At 47.0% G+C, this 17,698-nt stretch overlaps 1 protein-coding gene across 5 annotated transcripts in view; it reads right to left on the bottom strand.

The window, feature by feature from the left end:
* Positions 1–579: 579 nt before the first annotated feature.
* The window catches only part of LOC127360103 (uncharacterized), a 29,549-nt gene continuing 12,430 nt past the window's right edge, over positions 580–17,698 (bottom strand). For 3 of the 5 annotated variants that reach the window (XR_007883180.1, XR_007883181.1, XR_007883179.1), the window contains exons 3-4: positions 14,791–15,547; positions 14,511–14,697 (exon numbers count right to left, since the gene is read on the bottom strand). Coding sequence is in view for 1 of the 5 variants with exons in the window: in XM_051394367.1 (XP_051250327.1) it covers positions 14,933–15,547 (615 nt within the window). In the remaining 4 variants the exon portion in view is untranslated. Of the gene's footprint in view, positions 767–14,510; positions 15,548–17,698 lie in introns of those variants that run through there. The other 2 variants (XR_007883182.1, XM_051394367.1) reach the window with 2 other exon arrangements.

Here is a 17,698-nt window from a genome sequence, read left to right as displayed (position 1 = left end):
GTCCGGAATCGGCCTTGGACAAGCCGGCCCTGGTGACGGGGGGGTGACCGCTGCCTTGTCCCAATCACTCAACTTCAGCCAGAGATCGGTGATCTCTCTGGCTTGCCTGGGAGTGACGTAGCGGCGGTTCCACGAGGGCCTGGGCCAGGGCCACGACGTGCTGGTAGCTGCCTCCACCTGGCCCGATAACATCCTCCTCCTCCTCCTCCTCCTCCTCCTCCTCCTCCTCCTCCTCCACAGCCTGCTGCACCTCCATTTGGTCCACGCGGGTGAGGTTTGAGGACTGAAGGAGAGCGCTGTGGTGTTCGAGGAGACGAATCTCCTCTGGTTCCTCCTCCTCGAACTCTTCATCACTGCCCCCCCACCCCACCCCCCGGCTTCGTCCTCATCAGTCCCTCCTGGAGCGTCAGGATCATCCAGGTCCTTCTGCAGCACAGCGCCCGTCTGGGAGAACAGGTACTCCACCCCAATGAGTTCCCCTGTGGGCACACAGAGACACAGATGTTAAATGACAGACACCTAAGACAGGTGTTAAACGTTACCGTTACCTCAGACAGATTTATGACTTACCTGTGTACTCCCTGGGCATGGTGTACGTGTCGACCAGCGTGAGCCCAAGAAGCTCTTGGGTCAGCTGGTCGAAGCTGTGCTGCAGCTGGGCACTGTAGCAACGCAGCGCCGACCTCTGTCCTCCCTCGATTCTCGTTCCACCGCACCAGGCCCTCCAGCAGGTACACCTGGAAGTGTACATCACTTGCAGATTGTCCTAAGCAGAAACAAAGCAACACAGTTAGTGTGAGAACAAATAAACACACAAATACATAATTGAGTCTGTGTTGTAAACCACACATGTACTTACCTGGGATGAAGCGGCACAGGTGCAGGTGGAACGATTCCAGGGAAGTGGAGCCTCGGCCGCACCGGTAGACGGGGAGCCTCACCCCGCCTTTGGTGAGCTCTCCCGTCTTGGTGTAGAGGTCCACTCCCGCAGGGTCCTGGATTCAGTCGAGGTGTCGGCGCAGCGTGCTCCAGATCTCCTCCATTCGGGCGCGGTCGATCAAAGGGACGCCCATGCTGTCTGTCACGTGCCAGAAGGTGTCCAGCACCTCTTGGACCAGCCGCTCCGTCTTCACTGCACCCCTGGTGCGGCGCCGGCAGTGACGGGCGAGCTCCTTGGCGGACAGCTTGACCTCCTGGGCGTCCCTCCCCTCCTCGGACTGCTTGGCTCCTCTCAGGCGGGACACGTCTTCGGCGTCCCACTCAAAAATGGCGAAGGAGAGCCTCGCCATGAAGAGGCCGTAGAGCTGGTGGCTGTCGGTGGTCACCCCTCTGGCGAAACGCCGCATGAGGTGCCACACGTCGAGCCTGACGACCAGCTCGTGCCACTCGTGGAACAGCTTGGACGTTTGACACTGTCCCACGGTGGCACAGCAGTCCCGGTCCACGTACAGGACCCTTGGAGGGGCCTTCCCGGCTTCGCGGTACCATGCCATGTCGACAAGTCCGCCCCCCCTCAGCTGCGGTGAGGACGGACATGAGCACCTGCCCGTACTCATTGCCGACGTTGGTGACCCAGGCGGCCGTCCCGGCAGCACCGCCCGCAAGCTTTTTGGTGATCTGTGTGACACAGCAACACAACGTTTTAATGGACCCTAAACCTAAACTAAATTATAATTCATTTGAAAGCCTTGTTCTTAGTCTTTCTCACCCAAACTGGAAAACACTGCAGCCAGTTCTATTTGTTATAGTGTACCGCGCTCCTGGACCGTACTCTGATTTTATATCTGAATTTTCAGAGTTTCTATCAAGCTTAGTCCTTAAATCAGATAAAGTAATTATTGTAGGTGATTTTAATATTCATGTGGATGTTGACAATGACAGCCTTAGTAATGCATTTATATCATTAATAGACTCAATTGGCTTCTGTCAGAGTGTAAATAAACCAACTCATTGTTTTAATCACACTCTTGACCTTGTTCTATCATATGGCATTGATATTGAACATTTAATAGTCTTCCCACATAATCCTTTCCTATCTGACCATTATTTAGTAACTTTTGAATTCATACTATTAGATTATAAGCCATTAGGCAAAACTTCCTACAGCAGATGTCTATCTGACAGTGCTGTAGCTAAATTTAAGGAGGAGATTCCTTCAGTGTTTAATTCAATGCCATGTCTGAATTTAACAGAGTCCTATAACAACTTTAGTCCCTCTGAAATTGATAATCTTGTCGATAGTGCTACAGGCTCACTACGATCAACATTAGACTCTATCGCTCCTATAAAAAGGAAATTATTAAAACATAGGAGACTAGCACCTTGGTATAACCACCAAACCCGCCAGTTAAAGCAAATAGCTAGGAAATCTGAAAGGAAATGGCGCTCTTCCAAATTATCAGAATATCGCTCAAATTGGCAAGATGATCTTAAGATTTATAGAAAGGCCCTCCGTAATGCCAGAGGAGCCTATTACTCAGCACTAATAGAAGAAAATAAGAACAACCCTAGGTTCCTCTTCAGCACTGTAGCCAGGCTGACAGAGAGTCACAGCTCTATCGAGCCACATATCCCCATAAACTTAAGTAGCAATGACTTCATGAGCTTCTTCTATAATAAAATTATTACTATTAGAGAAAAAATTAATCACCAACTGCCATCAACAGTTATCAGTGGCTCTCCAAGTTCAGGGACTTCTGTCAATGTAAACTTAGATGTATATTTAGACTGTTTTTCTGCTATCGATCTTCATCAGTTAACTTCAATCATTTCTTCATCGAAGCCATCAACCTGTCTGTTAGACCCGATCCCAACTAGGCTGCTTAAAGAAGTTGTTCCCTTAATTGGCACTTCTTTACTGGATATGATTAATCTTTCTTTATTATCAGGATATGTACCACAGTCCTTTAAAGTAGCTGTAATTAAACCCCTTCTTAAAAAGTCTACTCTTGACCCAGGGGTTTTAGCCAACTATAGACCGATTTCTAACCTCCCGTTCCTCTCTAAGATTCTGGAGAAAGTAGTCGCCAAAGAGTTGTGTGACTTTCTACATAACAATAGTTTATTTGAGGATTTTCAGTCAGGATTTAGAGTTCATCATAGCACAGAGACAGCTCTGGTTAAAGTTAATAATGACCTTCTGACTGCTTCTGACAATGGACTTGTCTCTGTACTTGTATTATTAGATCTTAGTGCTGCATTTGACACCATTGACCATGATATTCTTTTACAGAGACTTGAGCATCAAATTGGCATTAAAGGAACTGCCCTAACCTGGTTTAAGTCATACTTATCAGATCGTACTCAGTTTGTACATGTTAACGATGAATCCTCCATAAATACTAAAGTTAGTCATGGAGTTCCACAAGGTTCTGTACTTGGACCAATACTATTTACTTTATATATGCTCCCTTTAGGCAACATTATTAGGAATCACTCCATTAACTTTCACTGTTATGCAGATGATACGCAGTTATATCTATCAATCAAACCCAATGAAATTAATCAATTATCTAAATTACAAACATGTCTTAAGGACATAAAATCCTGGATGACCTGCAATTTTCTGATGTTAAACTCAGAAAAAACCGAAATTCTTGTTCTTGGCCCCAAAAACCTTAGAGACTCATTGTCTAAAGATATAGTCACTCTAGATGGCATTAACTTGGCCTCTAGCACCACTGTCAGGAATCTTGGAGTTATCTTTGATCAGGATTTGTCATTTAACTCCCACATAAAGCAGACCTCTAGGACTGCCTTCTTTCATTTACGTAATATTAGAAAAATTAGACACATACTATCACAGACAGATGCAGAAAAACTAATCCATGCATTTGTTACTTCAAGGCTGGATTACTGCAACTCTTTATTATCAGGTTGCCCCAATAAGTCCATTAAAACGCTCCAATTAATTCAGAACGCTGCAGCACGAGTACTGACAGGAACTAGAAAAAGAGATCACATCTCTCCTGTACTAGCTACTCTGCATTGGCTCCCTATAAAATGTAGAATTGAATTTAAAATACTCCTCCTCACCTATAAAGCTCTTCATGGTCAGGCCCCTTCATATCTTAAAGAGCTCATAGTACCCTATTACCCCACTAGAACACTACGTTCTCTGAATGCTGGGCTACTTGTGGTTCCTATAGTCTCTAAAAAGTAGAACAGGAGCCAGAGCCTTCAGTTACCAAGCTCCTCTCCTGTGGAACCGGCTTCCAGTTGTGGTTCGGGAGGCAGACACCCTCACCACTTTCAAGAGTAGGCTTAAGACATTCCTCTTTGATAAAGCTTATAGTTAGGGCTGGATCAGGTGAGTCCTGAACCATCCCTTAGTTATGCTGCTATAGGCCTAGACTATCGGGGGGATTTCCCATGGTGCACTGAGCTACTCTCTTCCTCTCTCTTTCTGCACTCATTCATGTCCCTTTAATGCATGTTACTAACTCCACTTCTTCCCCGGAGTTCTTGTGCTTTCTCGTCTCGCAGGTTCTCATGGATCCTGGTGGAGCCTCCTGCCATGGTCCTGCTTGACTGCCATTGCCAATACTGTTGTTGCTGTGCACCTGTCTGTCTGTCTGTCGCTCTCTCTCTCTCTCTCTCTCTCTCTCTCTCTCTCTCTCTCACCCCAACTGGTCGAGACAGACGACCACCCACCTAGAGCCGGAGGATCTGTCCTAGGTTTCTGCCTTTTAACAGGCAGTTTTTCCCTTGCCCTTGTCGCCAAGTGCTTGCTCATGGTGGTACTGTTGGGTCTCTGTAATTAATGTTAAAGAGTTCGGTCTAGACCTGCTCTATTTGAAAAGTGTCCTGAGATAACTTCTGTTATGAATTGGCGCTATACAAATAAAATTGAATTGAATTGAATTGAATTGAACAACATTCAGACACATGACAAAACAAACATTACACTGGGTACACGGCACGCTGTGGTGGATAACAAAACCTACCTTCTTGGTGGAGTCCATCTTCAAAAGATCACCAAAGATGGAAGTGACTCTGGCTCTCGTCTCGTCGAGCCTCGTCAAGGCGTCCCTGACGTAGACGTTGATGAGCCAGAGCACTGTGGGCACCGGGTGCATGGTTGGGAGCGACGACGCCGCCAGCGGCGCAGCGCCCGGTACCCGAAGCTTGCGGAGCACGGAAAGGTACAGCATCGACCGCGCCATCCACTCTCTGGTGTGCGCTCCACCAGAGAGGCACGGAGGCGAGACGCACTGTTGCCCAAAGTGCGCCCCTTCATGAGCCCGATCACAGCTCTGTCGCAGGACAACCTGGGAGGGGAAAGAGGTGATCAGAGGTTACTGGAGAAAACCACAGAAATACATTACTGTTGCTGTTACTGTTTACATTACTTACTTGTACGTGAGAACTGCTGGAAACTGCTCACGATGGGCCATGTCCAGCTGTCCCAAGATGTCCTGCGACCATCCCGGCATCTTCTTGTGACAGGAGCTGCATTCCAGGTACTCCGTGCCCATGAAGTACCAGCAGCTCCTGTCCAAGACCCTCCTCACCGTCTTGTAGAGGCCAGCTCCCGCAAGCTTGCCCCCACAGGCGACGATGGGGCAGCGGAGGTGGTACGCCCACATCCTGTAGGGCACCCACAGGAAAAAGGGACTCTGGAAAAAGGGGTGGGCTGTGGCGGGTGGCTGGGTGTAGAGGGGCCGGGCACCTTGGTGGGTGCCACCACAGGCGGAGTTCAGATGTGAGGACACCCTGCCCGTTGGGTGCCCTCCTGAACAGTGCCCGGCCCACCCAGTCGTGCTGCTCTTCGGGGAGCGTCAGCCTCCAGCCACGTGGTAGCAGCTGAAACACACAGCAGTGTCAGACCGTTAGTGTACTGAACACAGACACACACACACTACAACACAATATGTCATCACTGAGCATACCTGTGCGCCGGGGCCTGACCTCTCCCCACAGGTGTTGTCCTGAAGGGGACGTTCCGGTGGCTGGGAGAGAGAGAGAAGGGGGGCACGGCTGATGGGGCATCCCTGCACGGGTCGACCTCCATGGCGGCAGCGAGCAGGTCAGCATCCGAGGGTCCATCCTGGGGACCAACAGCGTCCAGGGGTGGTTGTGGTGGTTGTGCTGCCAGGGCTGCCTTCTCTGCATCCCGGGCCTGCACATATTTTTTTAAGTCCACCAACCTGGACGCTTTGGCTGTGGGTGCCGCCTGCCTCACAAACTGTACATAGCTAAAAAAGAGAACAGAAATGCAATGGGTAAAAAAGTCACGCACACACACAGACATACACACACAGACACAGATACACACACAGACACACACAGACACAGACACACAGATACACACACAGATACACACACAGACACACACAGACACACACACACACACACACACACACACACACACAACTTACCTTGCCCGCTCACGGTCCGTCGACTCGTACAGGGTCTTGTAGGTCAGGTCACTATGAACACCGAACCCCACCAGCGTGTCGTCCACGCCCCTCATGGTCTGGGGACTGCCCTCGAGCATCCTACGCCTGTCGATGGCTGCCACCATCGGCGGGAACAGCCTGGCGTAGGAGACGAGGGCGTCTTTGTGCACCATGAGGGCATTCTGCTGACTAGTGCCCCCTTTGTCTCTCTCTCCCTCGTGGGACACACAGATGGTGACTGCGTATCCCACGTCATTCTCCAGCAGCCACCGGAACGTCTGACCACGGTACTGGCCGAGCTGCAGCTCGCTCTCGGCCAGCACCTGATGGTGATCGGTGGGGTTACCTCCCTTCTGCACCACCCTGTCTCTTGCCTCAGAGCGCACCAGCTCAGGGGTCTTAACCACCACCAGGGCAGTGGCAGAGGCAGAGGCCCCCCTCTGGCGGCGGCTCAAGGCCAGCGCCTCCTGAGAGGCCCGCAGGGTCAGGTCAAGGTTTGCCTCAAAGCGGAAAATAGGCTGCATTTTCTAGAAAGACAAGAAATAAGATTTAAGTCAGTAATCTGCTACACATGCACTGTTTACATCCTACTGACAGTCTATTACTGTACTCAATGATACTGTGCCCATTCATTAACATACATTCAACATCAGGCGTCCTGTTTACACATTTAAACCATATTTACACTTTGAATTTTGACTTCAAACTGTAGTAACTACATCTACAGGGTCTAAGGAAGATAATCAGGTAGTCTGTTTAAAGATTAAATACATTGTGAGAGATCGCCAGCCCTCAGAAAAGTAGTAACTAAAATGACCTCATTCACCTCCTTGTTTTTAGCTAGCAAAATCACGGCTGGTCTGTTTACACATTTAAACCATATTTACACTTCAAATTTTGACTCCACCTCGTTGTACCAGCATACCAAGGGTCTTAAGAAGTGAGCCAAGTTGTCTCATCACGTTTTTAAAGCGTTTCCAGAGATCGTCAGCTCATCACAGCAGTGGCTAAATGCTCATTCATTTCCAACGCTTAGCATGCTAATAGCGATTTATATGCTAACGCATCTAAAGCACAGTTGAACTTTAAATATCAACTCCACACAATAGCAGTACAATATCCTAGGTCTCAACAAGTAAACCCAGTATGGGAATATTATTTTAAACACATTTCACTGATCGGTAATGACATCGGCGGCAGTCCTAACTTACGCTAACGTTACATTGGCTCGCTGTTTCACTGCTAACTGATTACTGTATAATATATAAGCTGCCTTTTCAATGTAGCACATAATTTTACAAACAATAAAGTTTGTCTAACCATATAATATTGTGTGAATGTCCGTCCGTCCGCTCACTCAAACGCCGCTCAGTCCGAATGAATGAATGACACTGACCGTGGCTGTGGCTTTTGGGGTGGGCGGGACATGCGGCGAGCTGTCGAATCACAGCACAGCACCCAAATGGAACAGACCAATGGGGTTGACCTGGCCTTCACCCATTGGCCTGTTCCATTTGAGCATGAGCCAATGATAGCCTCTGAAATCGGTAGGTGGGGACATTTATGTGGAACACAGGTACAGAGACGAAGGCTGTCCCAGAGGCGCTCCCCCAGCGTTCTTCTCTGTTTTGGTCGGCACCCGCGCATGCGCACTAGAGCGCAAAAGACGCGCGGTCGACGTGCGGAACGGCACTCCCGCTCGCCGGTTCGAATCCCGACGGAGGCAAACTGCGAAACGCGTGCATAGCGTCGAAATGTCTTCTCTAAATATAAAAAAATGATTAAAACATGCTTGGAACCGTTGTATAGAGTCTATAAATGATAATGAATTTGCATATTTCCAAGGCCAGGCAATGCAATAATAAATGGATTTTTCATTTACAGTACGGTTTATCTCCTGTGTCTTCATTTTATTGAGAATATGTATCATCAGTGTTTATTGAGAATATGTATCATCAGTGTTTATTGCTTTAAATTTGATATAGGACAAGAGAACAATGATACCAGTATAAAATGATGACAATTTATTTGAAATATGAAGTCAGATGTCCAGGATACAGGACAGTGCAGCATATCAGTGTGGAAAGGGCTTTACAAATAAAATACAATTCTCAGTAAAAAAGGGTAAATAAATTATTTATGTATAAATTAAAGTTACATGCTGTGTATGATTTGTTTCCCCTTTTTCTTCAGTGAAATAAATATCAATTAAATATATTGTTGTTGTGTTCTGCATCTTCACAACAACAACATCAAACACAGCAGAAGTACAGAGCAAAATAGATTATTTAAACTACAATCCAATAATAATAATAATAATAATAATAATAATAATAATAAATGGTGATGCAGAACAGAGCAGTGGCACAAGGCAATCACAGCAGGCAGACACATAGTATAAGAGCTCAGCACAGATATGCATGGATACATAACACAGGGGCATTACAGTGTGAAGTACCTGTACATACAAGGCTTTTTATTTTTTTGGCAGCAACAGAGCCAGTGGCAACAGCAGATGAACCAGCACAAATGGCAGTCCGATATCTTGCGTCGCAGCTACTGGATGTAACTGATGTAACAGTGATCACATTAATGAACATACCCACATGTCCAAAATATAAAAAATAAAAAAACCTGTCAGTGCATAGAATCAGAACAGCACAGAGGCATGACAGCGTGTTATACAGGTGTGAATGGGACACACAATGATTCCCCCCCCTTAAACCATATGACAGGCAGCAGACACACAGCAGGCCTATAAGACTTGTCAGTGCATAGAATCAGAACAGCACAGAGGCATGACAGCGTGTTATACAGGTGTGAATGGGACACACATTTTTTTCCAAGCAGAGTGTCACTGTGCTGTAGAAGAGTTGTGGCAGGGTGGGTGGACCGGTGTTGGTAGAAAGCCTCCACACTGCGGCAAAGTCCCGGTCCTTGTGGAGGGGAAAGTCAATGTCTTTTAAAAAAAAACACACACACACAACACTGCAAACAACTATATACACCTGCCCCAGCAAGAGTGCGAAATCAGTCCGGGGCTCGATTGCATGTGAAACAGGAAAAAGCCAGAATTACATGGGAAACGCTAAAAAGTCACTTTTAATAGTTTTGTCCATTACAGCCAAACTAAGTGAGAGAGCCACACCAAACCACTCTATAATGTACAAGTCGCCGCTGTGAAGCTTCCTGAGGTCGAAACTGGCAGATAGGTGCTTCCAGAAGAGAATGGCAGCTTGTGTGAAAAAGCTTGTTTTCTCAGCCTGAGAAGCTCATTCAGCACACTTAGTTGGAAAAACACCAAAGTCCCACAGAATTGCATGTGAAAAAGGAAAAAGCCAGAATTACATGGGAAAAGCAAAAAAGTCAATTTTAATATTTTTGTTCATTACAGCCAAACTAAGTGAGAGAGCCACACCAAACCACTTATGCATCACTTTAATTATGCCACTGTGAAGCTTTGCAAGTCCAGAATGAATTATTCTGTGGTCAAGTGTGCCCTCTTTTGTCGAAAAAGCGTAACTGCATTTGGAAGACAGAAAACCACTCTATAATGTACAATTCACCGCTGTGAAGCTTCCTGAGGTGGAAACTGGCAGATAGGTGCTTCTGGAAGAGAATGGCAGCTTGTGTGAAAAAGCTTGTTTTCTCAGCCTGAGAAGCTCATTCAGCACACTTAGTTGGAAAAACACCAAAGTCCCACAGAATTGCATGTGAAAAAGGAAAAAGCCAGAATTACATGGGAAAAGCAAAAAAGTCAATTTTAATATTTTTGTTCATTACAGCCAAACTAAGTGAGAGAACCACACCAAACCACTTATGCATCACTTTAATTATGCCACTGTGAAGCTTTGCAAGTCCAGAATGAATTATTCTGTGGTCAAGTGTGCCCTCTTTTGTCGAAAAAGCGTAACTGCATTTGGAAGACAGAAAACCACTCTATAATGTACAATTCACCGCTGTGAAGCTTCCTGAAGTGGAAACTGGCAGATAGGTGCTTCTGGAAGAGAATGGCAGCTTGTGTGAAAAGGCTTGGTTTCTCAGCCTGGCACACTTAGGTGGAAAAACACCAAAGTCCCACAGAATTGCACTTGAAACAGGAAAAAGCCAGAATTACATGGGAAACGCAAAAAAGTCACTTTTAATAGTTTTGTCCATTAGAGCCAAACTAAGTGAGAGAGCCACATCAAACCACTTATGCATCACTTTAATTATGCCACTGTGAAGCTTTGCAAGTCCAGAATGAATTATTCTGTGGTCAAGTGTGCCCTCTTTTGTCGAAAAAGCGTAACTGCATTTGGAACACAGAAAACCACTCTATAATGTACAAGTCACCGCTGTGAAGCTTCCTAAGGTGGAAACTGGCAGATAGGTGCTTCCAGAAGAGAATGGCAGCTTGTGTGAAAAAGCTTGTTTTCTCAGCCTGAGAAGCTCATTCAGCACACTTAGGTGGAAAAACACCAAAGTCCCACAGAATGGCATGTGAAACAGGAAAAAGCCAGAATTACATGGGGAACGCAAAAAAGTCACTTTTAATAGTTTTGTGCATTACAGCCAAACTAAGTGAGAGAGCCACACCAAACCACTCTATAATGTACTAGTCACCGCTGTGAAGCTTCCTGAGGTGGAAACTGGCAGATAGGTGCTTCTGGAAGACAATGGCAGCTTAAATGAAAAAGCTTCTTTTCTCAGCTGTTGTTCGACATCATCCCGAGCACATGGTTACTTATTATATGGCGAATTAAAGGCACCTGCACGCATTTAAAGCAAGGAGACCTGTTTTGTTAAATGTGCATTAATATTTGTATCGTTTTGGCCTCCTGAATGGCTCCAGGTTTAAAAAGTCAAGTTAAAAAGTATTTAAATAGACATGACAAGGTTTTAATCAATTCAATATTTATTAGGAATGGTCAAAATGTATAATAGATAAGCTGGGAAAGTGCAATGTAGCAGCAGCATTACACACAGTAACAACACACAGACATATCAAAAAAATCAACATAGAATGCAATATAAAAAATGGATAAATAACCAGTATAATTGCAGTGCAAACTAAAAATAAAAAATATAAGGTGCAGTGAACAGATGAAACATATAAGGTGCTTGGATAATAGTACAGTAAATATTAAAAAAAAAAAAAACTTTTAATGTCTTTTTAAACTCTTCTCAGCCAGCCACAGCTCCACAGTCTTCCCTTCATAGAAAGCACAGAAGTGCTCTCCCCCATATTGGCTGTGGCCAAAGTCTTTCTGCTGTGGCTGGCCACAGAGTTGGCAGATCCGCAGTTTATGGGGCTTCCTCACTTTCCCACCTGGTTTCTCTGGTTTCTCATGCCTCTGTTTGAGGTTCCAGGCTGTTGTTCTGGGGAGCTTCTGTAGCTCACCAGGGCCAAGCTGTTCCCTGATCTACTCTTGCACTGTGCGTCCTCCAGGGCCCTCTTCCACAGCACAAAAGTATTGGCCCTTGAGGTAAGTGTGGCCACCATCCACCGTGCATGCTTGGCCACGGATGTTGCAGGGGTCACCAGGTTTGTGCTGTGGCTTTCCCCTGGTACTTTGGAGGACTTTTTGTCTTTTGCTGCTTTAATTTTGCGCCTGTACACAGTGCAACGGGTGGGCTTGCTGGTCCCCGCCACTGGCTCTGCTGCCTGAAGCCGTCAAGGAGAGGAGCTGGAGGAGGAGGAGGGGGGAGGAGGATGTGCAGTCGTAGTCCACTTAAATACAAATACAATACAGAACTCTGTTAGTCAAGGTACATAGAAACACAGATGCAGTTTAACAAAGTATATTTCTAACAAACCTAATGAAGTGACGTGTTTGGTTTTCCGCGTTGCTTTTCTGCCTTCCATTCTGTCCAACTAAACCCTCAGCACCCCCTGTTGTTTTACAGTGTCCATTTGAGGCCCATTCTCACCTAGTCTCTAGGTAAACCTTTGAACCTGACCCTGGGATGACCCCTTGACCCTAGTTTTAAGTGAGGAGAGGGAATGATGTATTGTGTGACTGTTACCTGTGGGAATTTAGTGATATCAGGCACCTAGTCTAGATACCTAGTCTTCCCTATATTTATTTAATTTCTTAAAGACCGAAAGAAGCAGGAGAAAGCATTGGTTTAAAAAAGAAAAGTTTATTTAAAACAAAAACAATTAAGACTGCAATATACAACTATATAGATATATATTGGAATTTCCCCATTGTGGGACAAATAAAGGAATATCTTATATAAGACAACTATATACACAATATTTATTTAGCAAACATAATTGACAAACTAAATACACTATATACACAATATTTACAAATCCCTCCCTCCCAAACACACACACACACACACACACACAAAGCGTTCGCTCAGAGAGGGGGAGCCGCCCCATCACTCACTCACACACACACACACACACACAAAGTGAAGTGTTCGCTCAGGCAGGGGGGCTGCTCCATCACGCCCCTTCACCTCTGCCAGCCACTGCTCCACAGTTCTCCCTTTCCCCTCGGCCCGGGAGCAGAAGGTCTCCTTCTTGTAGCGGCTGTGGCCAAACGCCCGCGTCTTCGGTTGGCCACTGCGCCTGCAGTTAAAGTGGGAGACCTTCTTTGCTGGTTATAAGTGTTCTCCCAGCTCCCGGCACAACGCTCTTTCTCGTCCTGGAGCTTGCGCCTCCAGGCGGTGTTCCTTGGCACTGGTGGAGCAGTGGCAGCTGTGGCTGTGGAGGGGATGTCACCGGCCTCCGCGCTGACGCTGGTGGACAGGACGGCGTCCGCGCTGGAGGCTTGTGGGGTGGCTGATGAGGAGGAGGAGGAGGCAGTGGAGGAGCTGGCGACGATGAGGTCCAGGACCAGAAGCGTCCGTGGGCAGGCGGTGCTGGAGGGGCTGGTCTGGCTGCTCAGGCTGCTGCAGCACAGTCGGTGGGGCAGGCAGGGGCTCCGCTGCAGTCTGGGGAGTGCTGGGCCCCAGGACTGCAATGGCGATGGTGTCCCTCATCATGGCCTTGCTCCTCTGGTTGTGCCTTAAAAAAACAGAATGTAACAAATGCACATTAGTAATCATGACATCACACACACACACTCACACAGTGCCACTTCAAATCAGATGTGAGAGAAAGGATCAGGTCTTACCATTGCGTCAGGGTCCGCCGATTGACATCATATAGCTGGATGCGGGTGCTCGTCATGAGGGCTGCACAACTATAAACATTCTCGCGAATTGTTAGATAGTCCCTCATGACGGCACCCCAGCGAGGAATCCAGACCCCGGCAATCTTCCTGCCCTCGCTGCAGTGGAGGATGCTGAGGTCCAGCAGGACAGCCTCCACAAGCCTCGACACATCGGGAGACTGCGCCGCTCCCGCCCCCTTGCCCAGGACCGCACTACATAGACAGAGAGAGAGAGAGAGAGTGAGTCAGTGAGTTAATTAGTGACTGACAGGACAGGACAAGAACCAAAAAAAGCTTGGAAATTTATTGTGACTGCTTACCACTTCACACTATCCACACCCCTGGCATGTGAGCGTGCCGCTGGGTGGTCCGGAATCGGCCTTGGACAAGCCGGCCCTGGTGACGGGGGGGGGGAGATTTGACCGCTGCCTTGTCCCAATCACTCAACTTCAGCCAGAGATCGGTGATCTCTCTGGCTTGCCTGGGAGTGACGTAGCGGCGGTTCCACGAGGGCCTGGGCCAGGGCCACGACGTGCTGGTAGCTGCCTCCACCTGGCCCGATAACATCCTCCTCCTCCTCCTCCTCCTCCTCCTCCTCCTCCTCCTCCTCCTCCACAGCCTGCTGCACCTCCATTTGGTCCACGCGGGTGAGGTTTGAGGACTGAAGGAGAGCGCTGTGGTGTTCGAGGAGACGAATCTCCTCTGGTTCCTCCTCCTCGAACTCTTCATCACTGCCCCCCCCCCCCCCCCCCCCGGCTTCGTCCTCATCAGTCCCTCCTGGAGCGTCAGGATCATCCAGGTCCTTCTGCAGCACAGCGCCCGTCTGGGAGAACAGGTACTCCACCCCAATGAGTTCCCCTGTGGGCACACAGAGACACAGATGTTAAATGACAGACACCTAAGACAGGTGTTAAACGTTACCGTTACCTCAGACAGATTTATGACTTACCTGTGTACTCCCTGGGCATGGTGTACGTGTCGACCAGCGTGAGCCCAAGAAGCTCTTGGGTCAGCTGGTCGAAGCTGTGCTGCAGCTGGGCACTGTAGCAACGCAGCGCCGACCTCTGTCCTCCCTCGATTCTCGTTCCACCGCACCAGGCCCTCCAGCAGGTACACCTGGAAGTGTACATCACTTGCAGATTGTCCTAAGCAGAAACAAAGCAACACAGTTAGTGTGAGAACAAATAAACACACAAATACATAATTGAGTCTGTGTTGTAAACCACACATGTACTTACCTGGGATGAAGCGGCACAGGTGCAGGTGGAACGATTCCAGGGAAGTGGAGCCTCGGCCGCACCGGTAGACGGGGAGCCTCACCCCGCCTTTGGTGAGCTCTCCCGTCTTGGTGTAGAGGTCCACTCCCGCAGGGTCCTGGATTCAGTCGAGGTGTCGGCGCAGCGTGCTCCAGATCTCCTCCATTCGGGCGCGGTCGATCAAAGGGACGCCCATGCTGTCTGTCACGTGCCAGAAGGTGTCCAGCACCTCTTGGACCAGCCGCTCCGTCTTCACTGCACCCCTGGTGCGGCGCCGGCAGTGACGGGCGAGCTCCTTGGCGGACAGCTTGACCTCCTGGGCGTCCCTCCCCTCCTCGGACTGCTTGGCTCCTCTCAGGCGGGACACGTCTTCGGCGTCCCACTCAAAAATGGCGAAGGAGAGCCTCGCCATGAAGAGGCCGTAGAGCTGGTGGCTGTCGGTGGTCACCCCTCTGGCGAAACGCCGCATGAGGTGCCACACGTCGAGCCTGACGACCAGCTCGTGCCACTCGTGGAACAGCTTGGACGTTTGACACTGTCCCACGGTGGCACAGCAGTCCCGGTCCACGTACAGGACCCTTGGAGGGGCCTTCCCGGCTTCGCGGTACCATGCCATGTCGACAAGTCCGCCCCCCTCAGCTGCGGTGAGGACGGACATGAGCACCTGCCCGTACTCATTGCCGACGTTGGTGACCCAGGCGGCCGTCCCGGCAGCACCGCCCGCAAGCTTTTTGGTGATCTGTGTGACACAGCAACACAACGTTTTAATGGACCCTAAACCTAAACTAAATTATAATTCATTTGAAAGCCTTGTTCTTAGTCTTTCTCACCCAAACTGGAAAACACTGCAGCCAGTTCTATTTGTTATAGTGTACCGCGCTCCTGGACCGTACTCTGATTTTATATCTGAATTTTCAGAGTTTCTATCAAGCTTAGTCCTTAAATCAGATAAAGTAATTATTGTAGGTGATTTTAATATTCATGTGGATGTTGACAATGACAGCCTTAGTAATGCATTTATATCATTAATAGACTCAATTGGCTTCTGTCAGAGTGTAAATAAACCAACTCATTGTTTTAATCACACTCTTGACCTTGTTCTATCATATGGCATTGATATTGAACATTTAATAGTCTTCCCACATAATCCTTTCCTATCTGACCATTATTTAGTAACTTTTGAATTCATACTATTAGATTATAAGCCATTAGGCAAAACTTCCTACAGCAGATGTCTATCTGACAGTGCTGTAGCTAAATTTAAGGAGGAGATTCCTTCAGTGTTTAATTCAATGCCATGTCTGAATTTAACAGAGTCCTATAACAACTTTAGTCCCTCTGAAATTGATAATCTTGTCGATAGTGCTACAGGCTCACTACGATCAACATTAGACTCTATCGCTCCTATAAAAAGGAAATTATTAAAACATAGGAGACTAGCACCTTGGTATAACCACCAAACCCGCCAGTTAAAGCAAATAGCTAGGAAATCTGAAAGGAAATGGCGCTCTTCCAAATTATCAGAATATCGCTCAAATTGGCAAGATGATCTTAAGATTTATAGAAAGGCCCTCCGTAATGCCAGAGGAGCCTATTACTCAGCACTAATAGAAGAAAATAAGAACAACCCTAGGTTCCTCTTCAGCACTGTAGCCAGGCTGACAGAGAGTCACAGCTCTATCGAGCCACATATCCCCATAAACTTAAGTAGCAATGACTTCATGAGCTTCTTCTATAATAAAATTATTACTATTAGAGAAAAAATTAATCACCAACTGCCATCAACAGTTATCAGTGGCTCTCCAAGTTCAGGGACTTCTGTCAATGTAAACTTAGATGTATATTTAGACTGTTTTTCTGCTATCGATCTTCATCAGTTAACTTCAATCATTTCTTCATCGAAGCCATCAACCTGTCTGTTAGACCCGATCCCAACTAGGCTGCTTAAAGAAGTTGTTCCCTTAATTGGCACTTCTTTACTGGATATGATTAATCTTTCTTTATTATCAGGATATGTACCACAGTCCTTTAAAGTAGCTGTAATTAAACCCCTTCTTAAAAAGTCTACTCTTGACCCAGGGGTTTTAGCCAACTATAGACCGATTTCTAACCTCCCGTTCCTCTCTAAGATTCTGGAGAAAGTAGTCGCCAAAGAGTTGTGTGACTTTCTACATAACAATAGTTTATTTGAGGATTTTCAGTCAGGATTTAGAGTTCATCATAGCACAGAGACAGCTCTGGTTAAAGTTAATAATGACCTTCTGACTGCTTCTGACAATGGACTTGTCTCTGTACTTGTATTATTAGATCTTAGTGCTGCATTTGACACCATTGACCATGATATTCTTTTACAGAGACTTGAGCATCAAATTGGCATTAAAGGAACTGCCCTAACCTGGTTTAAGTCATACTTATCAGATCGTACTCAGTTTGTACATGTTAACGATGAATCCTCCATAAATACTAAAGTTAGTCATGGAGTTCCACAAGGTTCTGTACTTGGACCAATACTATTTACTTTATATATGCTCCCTTTAGGCAACATTATTAGGAATCACTCCATTAACTTTCACTGTTATGCAGATGATACGCAGTTATATCTATCAATCAAACCCAATGAAATTAATCAATTATCTAAATTACAAACATGTCTTAAGGACATAAAATCCTGGATGACCTGCAATTTTCTGATGTTAAACTCAGAAAAAACCGAAATTCTTGTTCTTGGCCCCAAAAACCTTAGAGACTCATTGTCTAAAGATATAGTCACTCTAGATGGCATTAACTTGGCCTCTAGCACCACTGTCAGGAATCTTGGAGTTATCTTTGATCAGGATTTGTCATTTAACTCCCACATAAAGCAGACCTCTAGGACTGCCTTCTTTCATTT

Source organism: Dicentrarchus labrax, unplaced genomic scaffold, assembly GCF_905237075.1.
Source record: "Dicentrarchus labrax unplaced genomic scaffold, dlabrax2021, whole genome shotgun sequence".
Taxonomy (NCBI): Eukaryota; Metazoa; Chordata; class Actinopteri; family Moronidae; genus Dicentrarchus; species Dicentrarchus labrax.
This window is presented reverse-complemented; position numbering and strand designations above follow the sequence as displayed.